The sequence below is a fragment of the Rhineura floridana genome, chromosome 2 (assembly GCF_030035675.1).
Source record: "Rhineura floridana isolate rRhiFlo1 chromosome 2, rRhiFlo1.hap2, whole genome shotgun sequence".
NCBI lineage: Eukaryota > Metazoa > Chordata > Lepidosauria > Squamata > Rhineuridae > Rhineura > Rhineura floridana.
This window is the reverse complement of record NC_084481.1, coordinates 191,916,347-191,940,746: the sequence shown is the minus strand read 5'-3', so window position 1 is coordinate 191,940,746 and position 24,400 is coordinate 191,916,347. Positions and strand designations below refer to the sequence as shown.

The window sequence follows — 24,400 nt, the reverse complement described above, 5'->3', positions numbered from 1 at the left end:
GACACTAGATTGAAAAACTGAGGTCTACATGCTTTCTGGTTCAGAAAAGCATGGCAAACATTTCAACCTGAATGAACTACTTCCCATCTACGATCTCAAGGAATCCCTTTTCTTAACATACACATTTTGCTAAAGAATATTTATACATTGGCTATGTCTCATTCCAAAGACACTTTCCAAAACAAAAATAATTTATGTACCCATTATTAATCCATCTCTACAATCTGAGTTTCTTCAGGAATGCTAAGAGCTGCAAACAATTCATAGATTTCAAAGGCTTAAGGACAGACCTCAGTCTTAAAATATAATATTATGGGAGCAGAATGCACATCATAAAGTCATGAAATTAGAATATTTGACAAGCTGTCAAAATGCAAGAGGAGTGCAGTTTGCCATGCTTTTCGTATTTTATTTTATTGGCTGTAGCTTAACATACTCCAGACGTTGATCTGTAGCTGTCTGTTGGCTCTAAAATAGGCAAAACACATCTGGATTTTTAATCTCTTCACACTTAAAAAGTCTGATGCACGTACCTCACGGAAACCATGGGCTGACAAAATGCTCCGTACCAGGCGGCTGTCTGTTCTCACAATCTTAAAAGACAAGTGATAGCGCTCTGTAAAAAGAGCATCACAAATTAGGAACAGCATCCAAGCCAATATTGCACTAGCTGCCAAAGGGAAGACCCTGTCAGAGAATTTGGTACATTCTATTGATCCTACATCACCCAATGATAATAATATATATGGCATGAAGCTCTTGCAGGTCTCTCACTATACAACCTGAATGACTGTGCATAGCAATACGAGTTAATTACAGAATTTACCCCAGACCTCCCTTTTTCTTTTCGTTTCATCCACTAGTTGGCTTAATCAGCTAATTTGCTGTTGGTACACAAGAGGGAGCAATTTTAAAATTTCAGATATTTGAGATTACTCACAAACTTGGAATTTGTTTCTTTTGAGACTATGTTAAGGTATTAGTACAACAAAAACTGAAGTATAATCTACATATTTAGTATAAGAGATACAGATCTTTAATCTCTTTTTAAAAAATTTGCAGGCTCTCCTTGCAACTTCCAAACCATATTAAGCATTTTTTAACTCCTATTGTTTTCAACAGACGCATTAATCACACACTTAAACTCTTCTCTTAAAGGCTTAAACATCCATAACTTAGGCTTGCTAGTTTTGATTTTTTTTAAATTATTTTTATTCAAAGCAACTAGTAACTCTTAATGTGTCAAGCATCCCTTCTTTTTTTTATATGACAACAGACTTCCAGGTAAGTCATCTTTGGTAACTTCGCTTTATATTCACTAATAGGCAAGCTTTGCAGTTTAAGAATGTACCTATAGCCCACAGATATTTCTATCAAACTTTAAAAAGCAGAGAAATTAGGCAGCTATAATGAATGCACCAGGGGAGCAGGAGACCTAACCTCCTCTCTGAGTTATTGTACTGCCCTACAAATTTGTCAAAATGCAAACACAATTTGGGTTGATCTTTCACAGTCCAATCCACTTCCTGTGTAGCTTGGAAGAATTTGGTAAGGCAGGAGGGGAGGAGGACGGCAGGTCTGATCATTTGCATGTTTACTGAGTTCAGTGGGATTTACTCCCGTGCAATCATGCTTAGGATAGGTAAAACTGACCCTGGGGAGAGAGGCCTGGAGCGGGCAGGGGAGGAGGAAGAGGGGAGGACAGGAAGAAAGGAGGAGGAATGGAGAGGAGACGGGAAGGAGGGGAAAGGCAGATCTAATCATTTGCATGCTTATTGAGCTCAGTGGGATTTACTCCCTTGCAATCATGGCTTCTCCCAAAGAATCCTGGGAAGTGTAGTTAGTGAAGGGTGCTGAGAGGTGCTAGGAGATGCCCAGTTCCCCTCACAGAGCTTCAATCAGAATGGCCGACTTTAAAACCACTCTGGCCATTGGAGCTCTGTCAAAGGCATAGGAGTCTCCTCTTAGCACCCTTCACAAACTACACTTCCCAGGATTCTTTGGGAGAAGCCATGACTGTTTCAAGTGAAATAAAGGTCTGGTGTGAGTGTGGCCACCTGATTAGGCAAGCCAAACAGCAGTGAGTCTGGCTTTTAGAACACTTGACAGTTGGTTCTTACTGAGCATGTCCGGCCTTATTGTTGAGTTCAATGCTAAATTTCTTAAATTAATTAAAAATCAGCCAGGCTTTTTTTTAACTTTTAAAATGCAGAAGATGAAGGTCAGATAATGTGGCAAGGTCAGTAATAGGATTACAGCACTCTGTGAACATGGCTGATTTTTAATTAATTTCCACGAATTATGAGAACTGACAGAAAAAGTCTCTATTTTCTCTGACCATTTTGTGTATCACCATGAAAATTTAGAGAGTTGTTAAACAAGCGTTTCTGAGTTCAGGACAATAAGTTTTGTAAGGTTTTGTTTTGAAATGATCTTACAGGAAGCATCAGAATAGCATGGGGGTATTTTCAATTTAACATTGTGGAATGCGAAAAATCCATGCTGACTATAGTATACAGACACTCTAAATCTGCATTTACCTCCAATCAAGCGGATGTAGCTGTCCTTGGTTAGAATAGCTTCTGCATGAAATACCAGGATTGGAATCCTTCTGAATCCACCTGTCCACATGATGCATGGGTGTTCCCTAAAATGCAAAACACAGTTATGAACATATACAGAAAACTGCTAATTATTAAGAGAACTAGGATACAGCAACCCCTATGTAGATTGAAACTACTTAAAAGTAAATACGCCTCAAGATTCAGAAACACAAAATACAGTTAACAATGCATGACAAAAATGAATAGCTTAAGAGAATAGCTAAAATATACAAACACAACCGCTTAAAACAATCCTGTTATCTCCTAATCTTCAATATATACATACATACACTTCTTTTGATTTATTAGGTGAACACAAGTTTTACTTTTTCCTGATCCAATATCTAGAGCATTAAACTTCTTATGAGCAAAAGAGAGTTGGTTTTGATATTGTAGGTAGTGTTAGATTAAGCCTACAACATTCAGAGTCTTCCAAGACAAACACTTACATTTTCCGAGAATAGTTCTTTATAAATTGGCCATGTATTGTGGCAACCCATGCTAAGGCAACACCTCAGCAAACTAAATGACAACACGTTGCTATACTACTGCTTAGTTTCATCTGAAGTGCAGCAATATTGACATTTGCATGGTTGCCACAGAGCAAGACATTTTAATTCAGTCTAGAATGATGGGTAACAAAACAGAAAAATAAAAAACAGAGTTAGAACAAGAAAATCCAAGACACGGTATGGGGCAACATACATGGAAATTCTTACATACACATTCAGCAAGTCCTCATATACAGGAATGTTTGTACATGACCAACATTTCTATTAGGTGAAATTAAGATATGTTGGTGGACTAATAACGGTACAGCATGTGCTTACAACCAAACAAAATTTGCATTAGACAGGGCTCTTTATATACCCATCTTCCATTCTTACCTCAGAGACACCTTATAGGTTCTTATAAGAGAAAAGACCAAACCTTAGAAGTTCCCCTCACTCCACTTTCACCCCTCTCTTCTCCAAGCAGAAAGAAACATCTCAGTGTTTGTATGCAACAAAGAACCCACTATCTAAACTGGGTTGAAAGAGTAAAAGTAGCAAGTGATCTCCAACTTGCTCTCCCCTATCTCTCACCCGATAGAGATCATCGATCAGGACAGCCATAGCTCTTTCAAGGCCAAAATCAGGCCTGAAGCCAGATTGAAATGGCTCTATAACCTGCTTTCTCCAGGCATACCTGCAGCTGGTTGGTCACCACCCTCCCAGTCACCTTGCCCAACAACAGTTACAGACTTGATGGTAGTTTTCTGAAACCTCTGAATCTAGAGATGGCCTCTTCAAAGAGGCCTTACTACCATCTTTCTCCAGGCAGTAGGTATAATTCCATCCCATAAAGATGGATGAACCACTCCCTGGACCCACCCACTCAATCTTCTCCTACTAGATTTTATCAGCTATGATGGGCAGGGGTTGAGAGGGCATGAAGCTGGCCTCACCATCATGAGTGTCCTGTCCACATCATCAGGCTGCAACAACTGGAATTGATTCCACAGACTGACACTCGACAATGCTCCCAGTACCTCCAGCAGGTGGATGCCCTACTAACTGTGGCATCAAGTTCAGCACAAATCCAAGCAATTTTGCCCTCAAAATGTTTAGCAAATCTTACACAGCAACGATTGAATGGTCCATTGTTAATTATGGGGCACTGGCGTGCACCAGCCAATTTACCATTCTAAACAGCTCTGCTGGGCGATTCACTGAGGATGCAATAGAAGCAGAGAAATATTCTCTTTTGCTACCACCACCACGTGATAGGTGCGGCTATGTGCTCTCACCTCTGTTCAGTCAGATTCACAATAAATAAATAAAAGCAACAATGCTAAAACTCACAAGAGAGTTAACATGACTACATCAGGAGGAAGCAATTCCCAATTTTCTCAAGTAAGAGAAAGATCTAATAGAGGTTTAGGACAAGGGAATGACAGGAGGTGAAAACAGACAGTTGAAGAGATGCCATAGCAACATTTTAACCAGAAACTCCCTAACATTACATTCTCACCTTCATCCTAAGTCAAAGTGCGTAGGTGTACTACAAGACAGGACAGCACTAAAAAAACCCATATAGGACACTGCCTAGATTCACAACAGCTACACACCAGAGTGACCAACTTTTCAAGTGAAAGTACATTATTATCAAGACAAACAAGTATTTAAGAGTATACAGGTACCTAAACAGACAGGTGGACCAAGAATAAAAGTATGTGTTGCAATAAATTTAAGACAATAAAAGTTTCAACAAGAGGCGATTGTACTTTTCAGCAGCTTGCAAAGTATTATTCCTTAAAACAACAGCTTAAGTTTATTGTTTTTAAGAGAATTCTAGTTCTCATAGCAGCACGGTAAACTAGAAGACATGACAGCAGGCAATTCAAGCATATGTGAAAAAGGAAGTAAGCTAGAAAGCTTGTCAGTCTCTATAGTTCTGTCAATACATCCAAATTTAAGAACTCTTCCCACATTTAATTATTTCAGAATAAAATAATGCATAGCATATACAATACATCCACCAATAATAAACATCTGCCACCTATAAATGGAATATGCAACTATTACATGCAGCATGCTAATTAGCTAGAGTTTAAGCTTAAATTGTCAATATTGTGAGTAAGCTATCACATGCCCTTCACAGGAATAACAGTATTTGCCTTTGTGTGAACACACACCCAAGTCTAGAAGAATTCTGTCTGCACAGAATCACGATAGATGATACCACAATAAAATATTTCTTCTCTTAAATTCCTTTGTACAAGATTGCATCAATTCTTAAATCCCTCATCACCACATCCTATTTGATTCCACAGATTGTTCACTCTGAACACCAAGCTGGGGCAACAGTTTTAAGTCAAAGAAGATTTTAGTGTCTGCCCTAACACTTATGTAAGTGGGAACAGAGCCGAGGCTGAAGGAAGGTGCTTTAGGCTAAGTCCTTTCCTGAGGATTTACAGTAAGGATACCAGGGCTCAGACATCTTTCCAAGAGACTGCAACACTCATTCTCTTCTTGATCCTCAGTTACCTGGAATAACAGACATGTTGGAGGATAGCAGACAGTGCCTAGAGAACATTCCAGCCATCTCTGCACTGCAACTATCTCAGTATGGCTTGAAGTATAATACTGTGGTTCTGATCCCATGTTAAACTGTCAACAGAGTGGCATTTCATAAAAAAGCAATCTGCCAAAACAGATTTGATTGCAATACTGAAGGAAGATTTTGCCCTCAATAAGAATAATGCAGAGCCTTTGTCTGTTTCACCCCACTTGAGACAGGCAAGATACCGGAAAAGTGTTAGATGCAAGCCATCCAGATCTGAGCCACAGTCCACATTCCTTAAGTCAAAGAGCAAAATGAAATTATTTGAATAAATTAGAACAGCAACCTTGGTAACAAATATAGGGTTCACAGTGAATGTCAGTAGTCAAATAAAAGACAGCTGAGGGGGCAAGACTGTTCACGTGATCAACTATTATAACCTGTAGAACACTTAATAGTTTACTATGCACTATACAGATATTTAAAATGAAGAATTCCTGCCTATTGGCTTTCAATCCAATAAAAAAGGAACAAAGAGGGAAGAGAAAAGCAAGCAGTTTTCAATTCTTATATAAATGATCTTATAGCGATAAACTGGAATAGAAGTTCCACACAGATTACCCAGGAATAGATATCACTGCCACAGGCTAACATGATTGGTTAGCAATATGTTTTTCTTTATTACACCTTTCTCTGTGGCTCAGGGCTAACAATATTTTTAAAAGACCCAGAACTATACAAATACAGAACATGACACAGGATAAGGTCTCAATATTAGCTAAAACCCCGTATCTTTCAGTACCAACTTCTGTTTACCTGCAAGCATTCACAGATCCAGAGCCACCCAGGCTCTCAGTTTATTTGGATGTTCAGAAACAAACATCCCCTTCCCTTAACTTCTACTTGCATTGCAATTTGGAGAACTTAAGAAATCACCTGTTGTTTTGCATGTTCTCTAAACATGGCACACACATCCTTGCCAGGCTCTCTGGCAACCAGAGATTTATTGCACTAGCCCTTCAGTTTGGTAAGAAACAACAAATGTTTTTCCAAATCACAGCACTCGTGAGAGAAGAACCTACCTCCTCTGGAGTTGTCTACGTATTCCAAAAGATTTGGGGAAGGAAAGGGGGTTAGTGGCAAGAGAAGCCAGCTAGTAAGCTAAGCCAGAATTTCTTGACTCTTACTTACAAGAAGATGATCCACTGCACATGAAAGATCAATAACAAGAAAAGATCAGGGGGAAAAATAATAAAAGACAACCATTTAGGGAGGCACCACAGCTTGGTGACAGAACACATGCTTTGCTTGCAGAAGATCCTAGGTTCAATCCCCAGCATCTACGCTTACAGGATCAGATAGCAGGTGATGAAAAAACCTTGAAGAGCCACAACCAGTCAGTAGAGAACACTGAGCTAGACAGACAAACTGACTGACCTGATATAAGGGAGCTTCATATGTTCATGTAAGATCATTATGTTTCTCTGCATCCCATTTTCCTGCCTCCAGAATTACAGGAGAAAGGAAAAAACAACTTTTCAGGCGCCACAAAAATACTAAGATGTGAGGCTGCATGCTAATCTTTCACACATTAAAAAGCAACCCTCTTCTTTTTTTTTTTAACAACTATAACAAATGTTCCAAGCTTGGATGGTGAGATGTAGGATGTACAGTGTCAGTGTCATGTACAGGTACCATGTTAACTCACTGTGGTCCTTCTACTGCTTCCTCTTCCTCTGACGATGAATCCGTTTCTTCCAAATCCCGAGCCATTCCAACTGGCATTTCCTGTGGGCGTTTTCATACAGCCCAGAAACAGTGTCCTTTCAAACTCTTCCCTGTAGCATCAGTAAACCTAAACAATGCTGTTTTCTAAAATGAAAAAAAAATACTCTAAGTAAACTGAATATATGGGTTAACCTAGCAGCAGTTCTTCCCTTATAAAGAAAGTCAAGAATGATGTTTTGACAAGAGTGCTGAATTTAAGTATAGAAAACTCAGGTAAAAATTTCCTCAACCATAATGCTTATGGTTCAAGTTAGTATTTCACAAGAATGCTAAGCGGATACAACGTGATACACCACCTTGAGTTTATCAGAGAAAGGAGAGGAATAATTAATCTCTAACAAACCACCTTTAATACTGGTCTAAGCCATATTTTCCCTTAACATCATGCAGAAACAAAAGCAGTACCCTCACACATTTTGAGAACTGTATTATCTATTTTCCTTATTTTATTGTTGTATACTACTATGGTATTATAGTGATGTTTAGAGATTTACAAATATTCCTAATAAAATTAAATAAATAATTGGCAGAAAGATGTACAATAGCAACCTCCCTCCTCCAGGACACAGTTTCATTACTTATACTAGCACGGCAATCTCTCAGCCCTCCATGCAGACTATTATAGGAATCAACACAGGCTATGTACAGCCACAGCTTATTTTACAGTATACACTATTCTGTACAATATAAAGAAATTACACCTCAGACAGGAAGATAACACAACCTTAACAATAAAACATGGGTCATGCCAAACAGTATAAAGAAGTAGTACAGAGAAGCAGTTGATGGTAAGTACTGAGCCTTCTTATCTCCCAACCACTTTCCCCCAGTGATTTTTCTCCTGATGGGGCTGAGTCTCAGAGCCTAGCTGGAAGAAAAGAAGCTAAAGAGGAATGAGTGGAGAAAATGTTCAGCATTCTTCCTGCCCAGCAATCTCCTACTCTGTATATGTGTGGCAACAATCTGTATTCTAAAACACAGGTCTTCCAACATTACATCTAGTTAGACTGTACAATCAAGCCACAACAATGCTGCCACAAATATCCTTATCCCATCCATACACGTTGACATGTATCTTCCACTAATTCACCAGCTCCAATCCACTACATGAAAGATTATATTAAATATAATATACATCTTAACAGGAGAGCCGACAGCAATAATGGTCATCTCGGTCAGTCCCTGTACCTAAAACCTGCCAGATGTCAGAAGTTCAACTCAGATTCAGTTCACCACCGTTTCTTATTTTTATCAACTTTCTAGTTGGTTCTAACAAGTGTTACCTTATGTTATCGTTTTCCATTAGCCCAAGTCAGTTTCCTGGGCTTCCTTCCTCACAATGAAACTTTAAAGGAACTCAAATCCCTTTTCCTCCTCAAACACCACAGTGTGATAAAGTGAGACTACAATTAATACTCTTTACTGTCAAGTTCGTGCGATGATTTTTTTTTATTTTAATCAGACAAACTTAGGCTAGAGTCACTGAGGTGCTAGGAAGGGGGGGGGCGAGTATAATAGTGGATAACAACGTCTCTCAGCCCCAAGAGACGCACATCGTTCCCACACGACCCATTTTCCCCATAAATGGGAACCCAACTCCAAGTCTATTGGAGGCTAGGGAGTTAAAGTCTGCAGAAAATTAGGTCTCCTCTCTGCACGTGGCGCTCAGAAAGTAACATTTGAACTCCGCGGACTTTGCTGCTCAGCCAGTCGGTTCGTCCTGGCCTGACTCTCTGGGCTCCTTTTGGGAGAAAGGGCGGGACATAAATTTAATAAATATTTATTTAAGCACAAGGCCGAAGCAGCCCCCCGCCCTAGGTTTCAAGGCAGGACCCCGGACATTTGGTAATTCCTGCCGGGGAGATGGTGCTCTCCACCCGGACACCTCCTGTGTGTACAAGCCCGTCTACCTAAGCAGGTTCTATACAGCCAGCGCCGCCGCTCCTAAGCTCCCCCAGCGCCATACCTGCTGCTACATTTCCCTTGGGGCCCGGTACGCGCGGCGCCTGCCGGCGCTTCTCCTGTTACTACAACAACCAACAGGCAACCGTTCCCTCCCTCACCGAAGACACATCTGCGCAAGCGCCGGCTCTAGGCCCCCACCCAGGTCCCTCCCCCCTCGCGTGCACATTCCCCGTTCGCCTGCTTATGCCTCTTCTAATATAGCGTCACCCATTACTCTATTTTATATTTTAAAAGGAGGCGGTGTCGCCGGAAGTTCTTCTAACCGCCCCTTCGAAGCATACGTCACAGCGCCTCAGAAGGATTCGATGCATTGATTGGCACAGCTGTTTACCCATCCATGTGGCGCGGAGGAGTGGTCTAGATATTGATATAGCTACCAACCAGGAAAAGACAAACCCTGACAGGGAACCAATCGTTACGTTGAATGCAAGGAGGCGGGGCTACTGTTCGCTGCTACTTGGACTGAAGGTAGAGTGGAAAACTGCTGCGGCTAAGGACCAGGTAAGGTAGTGTATCCATTGATGGGTGGGGTTGCATATGAAGGGGATGAAGAAGAGGCGCGATGTGAATGGGCTAGGTATCATTGGAGGCAAGAGAGCAGGCGGTTGGCAGTGTGGCAGCTGAATAGAGGGAGATGATATTTGGAGACTGTTCCTAAATATGGCAAACGTTGCACGTAGCGTGTTGGTCCATTCGGTGGGTGGGGGATCCAAAAAGGCTAATACCCTTACTGGGGTCAACTACAAGGCTATGAAGAAGTGAATTAGCATTCAAAATAATTATTTCTAAATGCAGTTACCTAATCGGATATAGTTATATTGACTGGCACCTTAATAGGAGTGTGGTTGTTGCAGTCACCAACAGGAAAACCTACTGTTTGCCTAATGTTGCCCTTTTTGGAGGATTACTGGCTATCTGCGCTATGGATTAAATGAGGGCTTTGAACATAAAATGATCAGGCAAGGTTGATCATGTATCCAATAGTCAATCCTAAATGTATTTTCTCTGAAGTAAGCCCCACAGAGTCTATTGAGTCATACTCCCAAGTAAGCATGATTGTAGAGGATCAAACCAAAGACAGTTAACTACCAACTATGATTCCAAAAGAATCGTTCTTTGTGGATGATGTGTGTTCTATCCTTGCCTTTTTTTATGGAATGCTTTATGTAATGGTTCCCAAACTGTGGTCTATGGACCACCAATAGTTCATAAGCTTCATTCAGGTGGTCCATGGCATGTCAGCATTAAATATTCAGACTGATTTTTAATTGTATTTGTATTGTTTCTTTTATTTCTTATACTGTATTTTATTGTAGTTCAGTTTGAATTCTGTGGAATGCAAATCATAATACAATAACATATTGTATACGAAAGGAAAGAAACAATAAAAATAAAACTAACAATCATACATTATCTATCACAGCACATCACAATTGTTACAATGGACAGAATCATTAATTGGTCCACCAAGATCATCAGCAGTTTTCTAGTGGTCCATGAGGAAAAAAGTTTGGGAAGCACTGCTATAGTGTATGACAAGTTGGACAAAGGTGAATGATAAAGTAAGTTTGTGGCCCGAGCTGTGATTCTTGTGAAGCCCTATGCAATGATTTAGGAGGAAAGGTTGCAAAGCATAGTTAAAGGAGGATGACTCTGAATTATAATGCATGGAAATATCATGAATTCTAGATTCTTTCTTTGTTCCCATTAGCAGATTGTGTGGTGCCACTTCAAGATGAGTCGTTTTCTGAATGTACTCCGTAGTTGGCTAGTTATGGTGTCTATCATTGCCATGGGGAACACAGTGCAAAGCTTCAGAGATCACAGTTTCCTCTCTGAGAAACTATACACAGGCAAACCAAGCCTCGGTAAGATGCACAGATTGTCATTTTTGCACTCAAGAAACACTGGAAACTTCATCCTGGGTTCTGTATCTTGCCTGAGTTCTGCAATGTTTGTTTTAAAAAAAAAACAGCCTTTTGCTAACTGAAACATCCAGTGGTAGCCAGCACTATTCTTCCTTAAACAGTAACAGCTTGAAGGCCACTAAACGTGTTACAGATTTAGCTGTTGCACCTTATATACCTATGACATACCATACTGTTACCAATGTGTAAGGCAGAGGATCATGTTTGTTTCAGTGTTTGTACATGAAATGGAGAGACCAGGTGAGATTATAGCTATCTGGAACATGTGTACGTAGTGAAATAAATATAAGACCTCATATATGTAAATGTTTCAAGCAGCCCTTAGGAAGCAGTTTTATGCCAAGTCAGATCATTGGTCCTACCCTGACTGGCATTGGTTCTCCTGGATTTCAGAATATGGAATTTTCCAGCCATAACAAGATGTCAGGTATTGAACCTGCAACCTTTTGCAAAAGCATGTGCTCACTGTTGAGATCCAACCCTTATTCTCCCTTTACCCAGTAGTATTTTTCTGTAGCCTCAGAAAATGCATTAGCCAGGTTGTGCCCTTTTTTTCCTGGAAAGGTACAACAGATCTTCGCATTGCAGATTTGTAGTGACACTGAAGATAGTGCAGTTCAATATCTCTGAGCATTTTCTGAAGTACTAAAGCGAACACTTTTAATGAGTCTTTATGGTGTTTATTGTTCAAACTGAATGCACGATTCCATATGTTCTACAATCAGCTATATTTCGCCATCTAAAAAATCTAATGTCACTCACGTATACTGTGAGTATTATTGTGTTAAAGTAAGAAGAGTCTAACAAATCCAGCCACATATGAGCGTTGGGCATCATTTCCAGACACTATGGTTTATTTGAAGAGACTGTGCAGCTGGCACTCAACCACCTAGATGACATCATCCCAGCAAGAGTTCCCACTACAGGGAATCATTGTTTACCTGCATTCAAGCCACTAACCAGAATTATTGATAAAATGTAATTCTTGCCCCAGCAAGTGCAGATATTGTAGGGGTTTTTTTATGAGGATGGACCTTGTGATAGAGGCATAGGCAGTTATTGAAAAATGTCTGTTATGTGCCAGGCACATTGCAAATCACTTCCCCACCATTTTGAATTCACTCCCATTTCCCTCTAGCTTTTCGTGATTTTGTCCCCTTCAGAGCTATACATTCATCCCTGTCCAAAGCTGAAGCACTTGTCTCCTACATTTTTAAAGGTTATTTCTTCCATCTCAAACACACACATGCACCCCTTTCTGTAGAGACAGGGATCTGCTGGCTTTAGCTTAGTAGTAGTAAACTAAACTTCCAGTAAACCAGTAGTTCTAATTAGCTGCCAGTAGCATTTCTTCTCCCCCCCACCCCAGAATATTGACATTAGTATTACCACTTCATTTGGAAAGGCCTTGACCCTAAGATATTTTCCAATTTGATTAGTCTTGCAGGCCTCATGTCCTATCCATACCTACTGCTTAGCTCTGCCTGGAGTGGGAGGATATCGGAAAAGATGGCACTTTAATTCTACATTTGTTTTCTCTGCACAGTAAATGGCCTCCAAGCTCGGACCTTTGGCATCTGGACCTTCCTCTCATCTGTGATTCGTTGCTACTGTGCCATTGATATTCGCAACAAGACGTATGTAGAATAAATGTTAAAAGCCGACAGTACCTTACCCACCCCCCAATAACATGCAGTCTTTATCTGCCACAATAAATCCTGTATAGCATGGGTGGCTAACCAGTGGCCTTCCAGATGTTGTTGGACTCCAGTACCCATCAACCCTCACCAGCATGAGAAACAGGCATGAGAGTAGGCATGTTTACCAGAATACTGATGTAAGATCAAAATGTAGGTAGTCATTTTACATCAGAGTATATGTTTGATCAGAGCTCTGGAATCAAAACTGGAGGTACTCTTATTAGGCATTCACCGCTATCTTTTGGGGATATTTGGATAGTCTGGTACCAATCATTTTCTTTTGGAAGTTGTTTGTGGCACTTTCATTCCATTCATGTTTTGTGTCAAGTGGTGTTGATTTCCAAGAAAACTTTCACATTAATGGGCTGAGCTTATGTACCTATATGGCTTGGCTCCATCAGGAAGGAAGTATAGGCTTGACATTGTGTATGCAAACTACACATCGTTTGGTTGTCTGAGAAGAGACCAGGAGAGCTTCTGCAGAAGGCTGAAGATGGGACAATATTGTCTTGGTACTGAACTGTGAATGGAATTTTCCCTGTGATAACAAAGTGTAGGGTAGCAGTTTATTGATAAATATGGGGAGCTTTCAAAGTTGATAGCTTCTTCTTAAAAAAGGAAATGAAATGGACTGCCTTCAAGTCAATTCCGACTTATGGCGACCCTATGAATAGGGTTTTCATGGTAAGCAGTATTCAGAGGGGGTTTACCATTGCCGCCCTTTGAGGCTGAGAGGCAGTGACTGGCCTAAGGTCACCCAGTGAGCTTCATGGCTGTGTGGGGATTCGAACCCTGGTCTCCCAGGTCGTAGTCCAACACCTTAACCACTACACCACACTGGCTCTCTTAAAGGAAATAGGAGCATTTAATATCCAGTCGGATAGTTGCTTGGAGAATTGTATAAAAAATAGCAATTTGGGGACTTTATAAGGAAGCACAGCTCTGAGTTCACCCACCAAAGCTTTCATTCCTCCGCAATACGTTTGGTAGACTGCCTGCTCCTGTTTTTTATATTATTTACTATACTTCTCCCCTCACCCCTGCCAAAAAAACAAAGTACTTCACCTTCTTGCTTGCGTCCTCATCACTCTTCCATGTGCATGTATTAATTGGCAGGGTTCCCTTCCCTAGCTACTTTGCCATCCTCTTCTGCTAGTAGGTAAAGCAAGGTGTGTCCAAGAGTGACACTGAAGCACACTTAACAGAATATTCAGTTGTACTGAGGTCAGTAAGAGTTTGTTATTACTAGCATGAGGATGAAGGCTGGCTTTTCTTCTCTTGGAAATAATTTTTGGTGAAACTTCTCTGAGTACTCAAACATGTGGCAGGAAATTGTTGAGATTCCTCATGCTCCCCTCTGACTTCTTTTGCCAATGTTCATTTGCACAGTTAAGGCTTTTATATCTTCCTTGGCCACCTTCCTCAAGTTTTTTTAGGGTCTGTGCACTGTACAAAATGGGATTCTGGGCTCTGGGGTAGAATTTCTTTGCAGTGTGTGCATGTAAGCAACAGGTGGCAGCATCTGATTAAGATACTAACCAGGGGTTCCAATGTTTAGGAACCAAAGCTTTGGTGTACTACACAACTCTTTAGATCCCTCTCAGGTCTCCTTGTTTCTATAATCTTGTTTTAGGCTACTCTTCCCATTATTTTCATGCCCTCCATCATCCCAGTCCTTGTGAAAGCATTCTAAATTATACAAAACATGCCATTGGTACAGTTTGCAGTTGCAAAGTGTTGCAAAGTGCCATCCATGATGAGCCTGGGGAGTGGAATATTCCATGTGTGTTGGATTATGGGTGGCAGATACACTGAATCTAGCAGAACTGAAGTGCCCTTTGGGCACCAAAAGAGGCTCTCTAGTTTCCAAGAGATACAGAAGCCAGTCTAGCATTTAGCTTTATTCCAAAGTAGTCAATGAGGTGTTCTCCATATGTTGCTGGACTCCAGCTCCCATCATCCCTGACCAGTAGCCATGCTGGCTGGAGCTGACAGGAGTTGAACAACATCTGGAGGACAACATGTTGGCTACCTCTGACATAGTGCAAAAATGGAACACACTCTCTGGTTCTCGTTTTCATTTTCTTCACTCCAGTTTTTTTTGTTGATGTCTCTATGGCACACAGTAATTCCCTTTTTCTGTACTCTCTGGCAGCCTCTATAACATCACACTTTTGACCTTCTTCCTTGCCCTGGGCCACTTCCTCTCTGAAGTGTTTATTTACAGCACAGCAGCCCCAACAATCGGCATCCTGGCACCCTTAATGGTGGCAAGTAAGTAGAGCCCAAGCTGCCTATAAATTATTTGGTGCCTGGTGTTTCATTTGTTACAGTTGTAGCCTGCTCTTCCCCTGAGTTCACAAACTTCACCTGTGAGCGCGGGTGTAGTTGTCCAGGGTCTCAGGGGGTCGTAGACCCTTTACTTTTTTTGGAGCAGGGTCCCAGTGGGGTCCCTTAGTCTCCAGCACCCCTACAAGCCGATAAGCATGAAAGGGGAGTGTGTTAGCTACTGAGAAGAGTTTTCCTACATGCTTCCTTGTCCTTTCATGCTAATCGGAGCCAATCAGAGTGAAAAGAGGTGAGTCAGCCACTGAGAAGACTCTTCTCAGTAGCTAACTCTTCCCTTTCATGCTTATTGGCTCATAGGGATGTCTGTTGTTGTGGGAGAAGGCATTAACAAGGATCTCATTCTCAACCCAGCAGCAAAAAAGGGGGGCAGGGCAAGTGGCTGTGACTATCATGAAGGGATCCTACACTTCTGAATTTGCCACTATACTACTGCTGTGAGATTAGTTAGGCAGACTCAATGAAAGTGATTTGTCCAAGGCTAACAAATAAGTTTCATAACTGAACAAGGACCTGAAATTGGGGTTTTCATATCCAAATGCAACTGACATCTCTTAGAGATATATAAGGCATAGCAATGTTCTCTGCATCCCTCTCATTATCCATCTATCTCAGGTTTCTCCATCCTGGGTATGCTGATTGGGCTGCAGTATCTAGAAGTAGAAGCAACAACGCAGCACAAGAAACGGAACTGAAGTTATGGGTTGCATATATGTTGGATCCGCCTACCACCCATCTTCTAGTGTCTACTACCATATTACCTCCTTGACCTTTCCTCCTCATTCTGGACCCTACAAGCAGTCAGATTGTTCTTGGGACTTCAGTAATCTTTTTTGTTTGTTTGTTTACAATTTATTTTGATCTGAACCGGCAATACTTGATCTGTGACCAATGTCGTAAGCAGAGCCCTGAACAGCTGTTCTAAGCAGGGTATGGGCTTCCCTGACAGAGGGCACTGTCTTAAAGCATCATGGTGGTGGGAAGGGAGGGGAACTCTCCACAAGTTGTGAAAATAAGATATCGTGCCCCCTCACCTTCAGAGGACATCGAGCCGAGGAGAAACATAGTACTGCCCAAGATCCAGTGAAGATTTTTGTGGGAAGAGGAGGCCAGGCCAACTTCTTCATGGCACATAGTAGCTGTTTGTCCATAGGAATGTTTTTAAATAAACAAGCAAATTGTTCAGAACTACAGCTTCTTTTTATCTGGTAGGCAGAGGACAGATGTCCAATTGTCTCTCTCATGCTCCTGATCTTAGTACAAACTGCACTGACTTTTTGAATTCTTCATTTAAGGTTGCAGAACTTCAACTTCAGTGCTCTTTTCCTATATCCAAACAGGCTGTAGTTTTAGATAACATCAGGTCACCTCCTAAAATTTTGTCTTGCTCACTGTAATGCCTTTGTAAGTGGAGATCTCCCTTGTTATAGGTTAGTGGAGGACTGGACCAACCTAGAGATAAACTAGGCCAGTAGTCTTCAGCTTTTTCAGACCCAGGACCTACCTTTAATCCAAACACGCATTTGGGGACCCATTTCTTAACTTTTCACCATATATTTGTATGGTGGTAGCGCTATTGTTGCAAGCCACCTTAGACCAAGTCTGGTCCCACGAAGTCCAGTGAACAAGGCAGTAGCCTGGAGTGCCAAAATTCCAGGGGCATCTGCCTCAGCTATGTAAAGGTCTTGGAGAAATACTTTTGTTTTTTTTTTACAATAATTTTTATTCAAATTTTCATAAAACATACAAAACAAAATAATAAAACATTCAAAGACAAAAAACAAAACAAAAATGATTAAACAAAAAAATAAAATGTTGACTTCCCATTTGTCGCAGATCAAATCAGTTATAGGTCTACAATATATAACAATCCTGTCTCTTAAATTATATTATAAAATCACTTTCCTCCAGTAGTTATCTTAATTAATCATCAAATCTCATAAACATTACTTTATTCTTTCCACAAAAAGTCAAAGAGAGGTTTCAATTCTTTAAGAAATATATCTATCAATTTTTCTCCAAATAAACATGTCGATTAATCCATCTCGTTAATAATAATAATAATCTTATTGTCATAACCATAGTCCAAATAAACATATTGATTAATCCATCTCATCAAAATCTGTCCAATAATTTCAATAGCCATTATTCCATTATCCCTATTAATTCCATCTTCCATCTTCAATAGTCCTGTTAAGTCCAGTAATTTCAGTGTCCAATCTTCCATTATCAGTATTCCATAATAATCTTGCTGTCATAGCCATAGTCATATAATAAGAGTCTGATGGGAATTTTCTCTATCCCAAATATTTTCTTGCCATCAATTCTGAATAAGTTGCTGAAATATTGTTGTAAAGTCATATCTCTGTTCTTCTTTTTTACAAAATGCACTGGCTCATCTCTTGAGAGTTTTTCCATTGTCACATGGCTGCAGTTAATTCCATAGATTTTCTCTATATCAAGCTCCATCACGTCATTCCAGTCCAGAAGATTATCCAAGCCATTGATAACTTTATCTCTAATATCTTCATTAATTTCTTCAGAGATAACGTTAAATTCCAAACAGTAGATTTTATTTCTAATATCCATAAACTCCAGATCTTTTTCCAATTCCACATTTGTTCCAATCTCCAGGGCTTGTATCTTCCCTTTATTTTTTCTTTTCTCATCTCTGATCTCATTCTCCTCTCTCACAGGATCCCCTATTTCTTTAAGCTCCTGCGTCATTTTGCTCAGTTCAATTTTCAGCTCCTTACTGCCCTGTCGCAGGGTTTGTTTCATTATCTCAATCTCATCCATTATTTTCTGAAACATAATTACTTCCAGATTCTCAGCCACTTCCTTTATTGCCATTTTTAAAACCACCAAAACAAAACAAAACAAAAATAAAGAAGAACCACTTCTTATTTCAGCAACAATTGGGTTAATATTCCAGGCTTGATGACATCACAGTATAAACAGAGCAGCCTGCCTTATCTCTCTATGTTCAAGAATACAAAACAAATTTAGTTCCCAGCATCAAAACAGTTAGCGGCGTCGTGAAGAAGCAGATTCGTCAAAATAAAATAGAACAAAAAGAGAATAGTCCCAGACAATATAATGTTCCTCGGAATAGAAATCCCTCTTCTGTTTATATCTTTAGAATGCACTTCCAGGACAGCTTTTTGCAATAGAAACAGAGATAAGCTGTTAATTTCGTGAATAACAGAGAAGAGTTATAGCTCACCCAGAAGCTCTTTAAAGCTGATTCATTTGACAAATCTGTTTTTGCTGCAACAATTTAAACCAAGTAAAAAAAATAATAGAAAGAAGGGTGCTTGCCTGTTAGTCTGTTTTCTCTTTGAAGAAAAGATAAACATATCGCATTAATCAGATAGAGCTTGTTTGGAAGTCCGTCCGGCATTGCTGGCTGGACCTTTTCTCATAAATTAATGAAATCCAGTCCTCCCAACAAAAACAGGCTTTTGAGGTTGATCTCTACGTTTCTCCCTGCCCGGGAGAAATTTCATCAGTCAAAATAAAAAATGTTCTGACTGATTTATATCTGAATAAGCTTCTTTTGAGGCGGGAGCCCGTCTCAAAAGCAGGCACAAGCGAAGTCACCCTTCCCGGAAGTGTTGGAGAAATACTTTTGAAGGAGGTGCACAGAGGCAGCTTAAACTTTCATTAGCTGAGTTATATTTCCTGCATTCTAGATGTCTTAGTCTATCACCATCCCAATCTATTTCATCAAAGGGTCAGGCTGCCCATTTTCATTTTGGTGCCCCACGGATCTTTGTAAGTTAAGTGTTACTCACAGTCAGGATGGTGAAGGAATGTTAAAGTATTGACTTTATTCACTTTTTTAAAGTGCATGTTTATGGGTGAAATGGGGGTTCTGATCTTGTTGATGATGGTGCTCAGTATTTAGTACAGCTGAATTAATGTGCAATACAAGTAAGTATGCTAAGTTACTGAAACTGAAAATAAAAATAAGAAAATAACGCCGATCAATTCTTTAGTCATTTAAAGTTCCACTGTTAAGCTGTTCAGCACATAGGAATACAATAAGGGCAAAATTTTAGTTCCTCCAGGGAGGGGGGAAACTTTGGGCCAGCCCTAGGCTAGTATAATTGACCAACATGTGGATTATTTAAATACAGAAAGGGGAACATTTTCCTCGCTATCCTTTGAGGCTGCACAACTCTGGGAAAGATCCATTCCAGGAAGCCTGACTTGGGGCAAAGATAGGTATAATACTAAAAATATAGCTGGAAGATGACAACATACTGAACTAATAAATATATAGTCAGAAAAGCCAGTGTAACACTAGCTTGTGATAATGTTTTCACCTCCTATAGGCAACTAAGGCTGCAATCCTAAACACACACTTATTTGTGAGTGTGACTTGCACATAAACATGGGGTGAGCAATTCCACCCAAATAAATATATTTGGGATTGCAGCCTTAGTGTTTTAATTTTGCACCATCTTTTGCGAGTTAAACCTATTACTTAAAACTACACCAAGATAGATGTAACAAAACATTGAAGAAAAGAAAATTAAGGAAAACATAAATACAAAGAACATTAATTGCAATAAAAGCCATGCTTCTCAACCCACTGTTCAGAACCACTCGTATGCCTGAAGACTCATATAACTTGGGACAGGGGCAAGTAGACTTCACACTTGTGGGATCTCCTTTTTCCTAGAACTCCCAAGATTCACCAGCCAGAGCCTAGTGAAAATTCTAAGTGTATTCTGAGTCCAGTTTGTTTTTAGTTCCAGAACTAAACAGAGCTAAAAATCCACTCCTGGTTACCCAAAGTTTTCATCATTTCCACAGTATAATTGTTATGGGGGAGGGGCTCATTTTGGTGCTGCTATTAACAATTAGAAGTTGGAAATCCTTTCCAGCATACTGCAAATAAGAAACTTATCAATAGGTCAGATAAATCATCTGCCAATTCCTGCCTTGAAGCACCACAGATTATTGAAAACAAGTTAACTGATGGCTTTCCAGCATTTTTTCCAACATTTTCTACATTTCCAAGCCTTTAAAAAGATTAAAAGGAAAGCAATAAAGTATATGAACTATATGAGTCACTCTTGCTTAGCATTGTTGACCAATAAGTCAGCAAAGATAAGGGCTGCATGTTTTTTGCATGGGGTGGGGAAGTAAGTGCTTTACCATATCAACAATTGTTGTATATATTACAGTGCTGTTGTGTAACAGAGACTGCCAACCCCAAACCCATCTTTCAGATGAGTAACAGTGGGCAGACATGCCAGGCAAGGAAATGGAGGCAGCATATCTAAAGAGAGTGAGTTAGGCAAGCCAAAAGGAGTATAATACAAATTCAGGCATTGGAACTATGATTCCCTAGCTGTAGAAGCTCCGATGTGAACTTTCCCCTGTGGCCATTCATTTCCTAGCTAGTTCTCAGACAAAGGGAAATTACCAGATACAACTTAACCCTTATCAAGCTGCAAGCTTAGTACCATTCAATAGGAGAAGGAAAAGCAAAATTGTGGACAATCCCTGAGATCCCAGGGAGGCAGTGGTAGAATCACTTCCATCTCATTTATTTTATTTGTACGCCACCCTTCTTCCAGAGAGCTCCATGATATACCTTTTACTGTTTTAGCCTCACAATAATCCTGTGAGGTAGACTGGGCTGACACAGAATGGTGCACCCAAGGTCATGAACTGAGCTTCATTGCCAAGCAGAGATTTAAACCTAGGACTATGTGGTCTCAATCCAGCACACTATTCACGGGCTTTGTTAGATGTGTGACTACAAAAGAGTTTGGGAGCCTTTTTGTGAATGAGAAAAACTGTAAAGTGCTTTGTAAAATTTAAAAGTGCTATAGAAAAAAATATTGTACATTTGTTCTAGAACCAGAAAATGCTGCTTGGCAGTAGCCTATGATGTATTTTCCACAAAAATATGTCTTTATAGTTACACAGTGATTTCCAAATGAAAGTGCAACACATCCTAGTCACAAGAGTTCATGAACAAATCCCAAAGTCTCATTTAGCAATGGAGTTAGCAGATAACAGATACTATACAACAGGATCTCTGAACAACACAAGAAAATTAAGGAGAGCCGCACAGATATTCAATGGATCTTTGTATGTGTACCTCCTTCAAAATCAGTGGAAATCGCACAATTCTCCTTACTCTGATTGGGAAATGGCACTTGATAATTCCTCATAGATCATCATGGGTATGGAGGTGGGCATGTCTGCATTGTTCAACTCACAATCGTTTCAAAATATAGAAGGTTCATCTTTGTCTGTAAATTAAACTGCATTTTTCCTCCCCTGATCAAGGGTGAATTTCCATGAAATCTATCTGAAGTTTAAATAATTTCCATAGACCACAAAGCTAGCCACTGCATACTAGGGTTGCTTCCACAGTGGCCCATTTCTCTGAAACAGCCGTCCTTAATGGTTCACTTACTTTTTACAATCTGGCAATTTGTTGCCAAATTGTTGCATTCCAGTGTCTCCTATGTTCTTTCAGACCCAAATTGTGGCATCATTTCCTCTTGCAATAAAATTCAGTTGCAGTGCTAGCTTGTCCCATGTGGACCAACAAAGTCTTATTGAGGCTCTTGGGAGCTACTACACTTTTAATTAAGTTGCCTCAGAGTTTAATTGCTTCTTGTCCAGCACAGCTGTAGGAATTGGTGATAAATTCCCCTGAGATTAGTCATCTTCTGTTCAATTAATGCTTTTCTTGCATTGTATTTTTCTCTATTTGATAGTACTATTTCACTGCAGAAGAACAACGTAACACAAGGAAACCAGCAATACAATTTCTTCATTCCTCCCCCAACAAGAGTTAACTTTTAATTAACCTTGCAGGGGACTTTTCTTGAACAGAACTCTGAGCGATTTACTTGGCCATGAGCAAGGGCATTGCTGGATAAGATTATGCTATTCAAAGTGCTATGTAGAACCTCTGTTTTATTGCTGCTTCCAGCCAAATGTGGAAAAGCCATGCTTCAGTAGTGCTAAAAGGCTCTAGTGTGGAAATAACCTATGACACAATGTGCTTTTCAAATATTCTGTAAAAAATATTTCCCTGTGGCATTTCTAGAGTATCGCCCAATTTGGGTAAAAATAGAGCATTTCCATTTCAAAACTATTGAACGTTACTTTAAAAACATATTCTGAACTGCATTCACTGAAACAGATAATCTATAACAGGAAGTTTTGAAGTGGAGAAAGCCTCCAGGTAAAATCAGTTCACCACTTGCAAATCAAGCATTGCGCTTCAATTAGGACTGCTCACAGAGCAAGTGCTTTCTGATTCTCCCTAAGGAGCAAGGATCTTCCTCTGGATCCATCTCATATCCCAATTGATACATCCACTGGGCACATAAAATGATTAACAGATGGTAGTTCTCAATCCATGCGATGGAAGCAACACTGGATTCACTGATTTGGCTGCAACTGCCAAGACACGTTCTTTTCCACTGAGCAACTGCTGCCTTCAGTCCTTTTCTCCCAAACACCACAAAGTCAAAGAAGTTAGCTCAGATGAGGGCAACTCAAGCCCTGTACATTCCTTTCCATCAGCAACATAAGCAGCTTCCTGGATTGCCCTTGGTTGCTGGGCTACATCATGTATAGTGGGAGGTATAGGTGGCAGAGATGAGAATGAAGTTGGTTATAACAGCAGCAGCAGCTCTTCACTCTGCCACCTTTATAATTTTGATTCCTCATACAGTGGCACAGTGCTGTTGTGAGGCACTTTTCCCAATGTGTTCTGAAAGTCAGAGAGAGAAGGAACACTATTAGGGGGATCAAGTGCAGCAGAGAAAGATAACTCACTGGCAAGGCATATGCTCTTGTGAAACACTGTCGGTCCTGCTTTGGATCCAACTATCTCAAAAGGAAAGGAGAAATCCCAAGGAAGAACAAATACATTAAAAGTTCTCTACCCAATGGTGCCTAATCCTAGCTGCTCAAAAGGGGTTAAAAACCAAAGTTGGGAAGAAAGAGTTCAGCCTTAGCTATGAAAAGTGAGTTTCCAAACTAGAAGTGGAGAATAGGAAAAAAACAAAAGAAAAACACCAATGAGCATGTATGAGGCGATGAGCATCAATCCCAGAAATTGCCCTTCAGCACTACAATTTGTGATGTGATTTCTAAGTGTGCTCACTGCCTTCATGAAAATAGCACATCCTCAGGTACATTGATGGTTCAAAGCTAGGACTGGTGAGAGTTGTGGTCCAGAATATCTGGAGGGTATCCAATTTGTGAAAGCTGCAATACTACACTTGTACCAGGAATAGCCTTCCAAGTCAAATCTACATCCAGCCAGTAGTAGATCTACATTGCTGGGGGCTGTACATTCTTATTAATATGACAAGTATTAAAAATGGATCTACTGAGAAGGAAGTTTAAGTGGTGCAGGAAATTTGGTTAAATTAGGATCCACAAACTCTTGCTTAGTTCCTACCTCCTGACCATGTACCTCATCAGTTCCAGGCATTGTAAAGGGGCTGGCACTTCTCCACAGGCTTGCTGGTGCCTGATGAAGTTATCCATTCATTAGAGAAAGGGCATGTACACATACAAAGTGGGTACAAATTTATGGTAGCCATTTATCTTCATAACTTCACCCAAAGAATCCTGGCAATTGTAGCAATTCTGTGTTAGAGGATCTGGGGTAGCCAACACGGTGCACTTCAAATGTTGCATGGCCAATAGTCAGGGATGATGGGAGTTGGAATCCAACAAGCAAAACCATTATTGATGTTTTGAATTATGTTTTTATGGATGTTTTTACTTTTTATTAAAATTTTGTATGTTGTATGCTGCCTTGATATTCTTTCATTAAAGTGCAGGTTATAAATACTTCAATAAATAAGTAATTTTTGAGGGCACCACATTGGCTACCCTTGTTAGAGATCCCTCCCCCCTTCACTAAAAACTAGAATTTTTAAGATGAGAAGATGGAAGGTGTATTAAACCAGTAGTGATCTAAGAGCACTGTTGGCCTCAATTCCACTGAACAGAAAATGCTGCA

The 24,400-nt window shown here is 40.1% G+C and overlaps 3 protein-coding genes across 10 annotated transcripts in view; 1 reads left to right on the top strand and 2 right to left on the bottom strand.

The window, feature by feature from the left end:
• Positions 1-9,580, bottom strand: part of LOC133378026 (tubulin polyglutamylase TTLL5-like) — a 37,859-nt gene extending 28,279 nt beyond the window's left edge. Inside the window, exons 1-4 of the mRNA XM_061612811.1 lie at positions 9,403-9,580; positions 7,357-7,520; positions 2,541-2,647; positions 534-616 (exon numbers count right to left, since the gene is read on the bottom strand). Coding sequence (XP_061468795.1) covers positions 534-616; positions 2,541-2,647; positions 7,357-7,433 — 267 coding nt within the window. The 5' untranslated portion in view covers positions 7,434-7,520; positions 9,403-9,580. The remainder of the gene's footprint in view (positions 1-533; positions 617-2,540; positions 2,648-7,356; positions 7,521-9,402) is intronic.
• Positions 9,581-9,681: 101 nt separating this feature from the next.
• Positions 9,682-17,302, top strand: ERG28 (ergosterol biosynthesis 28 homolog). Of its 6 annotated transcripts, none has more exons than XM_061611794.1 (6): positions 9,682-9,902; positions 10,825-10,963; positions 11,116-11,269; positions 12,876-12,966; positions 15,185-15,303; positions 15,991-17,301. In XM_061611794.1, the coding sequence occupies exons 2-6, from the start codon at positions 10,934-10,936 to the stop codon at positions 16,068-16,070; spliced, it is 474 nt and encodes a 157-aa protein (XP_061467778.1). In that variant the 5' UTR covers positions 9,682-9,902; positions 10,825-10,933; the 3' UTR covers positions 16,071-17,301. The 6 variants fall into 6 exon arrangements, with proteins under 6 accessions (XP_061467778.1, XP_061467776.1, XP_061467780.1 ...); XM_061611792.1 differs by having other exon boundaries at positions 11,113-11,269; positions 15,991-17,299; XM_061611793.1 differs by lacking the exon at positions 9,682-9,902 and adding an exon at positions 9,958-9,978 and having other exon boundaries at positions 11,113-11,269; positions 15,991-17,299.
• FLVCR2 (FLVCR choline and putative heme transporter 2) overlaps positions 17,231-24,400 on the bottom strand; it is a 78,638-nt gene continuing 71,468 nt past the window's right edge. For 2 of the 3 annotated variants that reach the window (XR_009760733.1, XM_061611788.1), the window contains exon 11: positions 17,231-23,134. Coding sequence is in view for 1 of the 3 variants with exons in the window: in XM_061611790.1 (XP_061467774.1) it covers positions 23,072-23,134 (63 nt within the window). In the remaining 2 variants the exon portion in view is untranslated. The remainder of the gene's footprint in view (positions 23,135-24,400) is intronic. The other variant, XM_061611790.1, reaches the window with a different exon arrangement.

Coding starts and splice junctions, on each gene's coding strand:
- ERG28 (XM_061611792.1), top strand. CDS start 10,934: ATGACAAGTTGGACAAAGGTGAATGATAAA. Junction 11,270..12,875: donor CACAGGCAAACCAAGCCTCG/GTAAGATGCACA, acceptor TTCTCTGCACAG/TAAATGGCCTCCAAGCTCGG. Junction 12,967..15,184: donor ATTGATATTCGCAACAAGAC/GTATGTAGAATA, acceptor ACTCTCTGGCAG/CCTCTATAACATCACACTTT.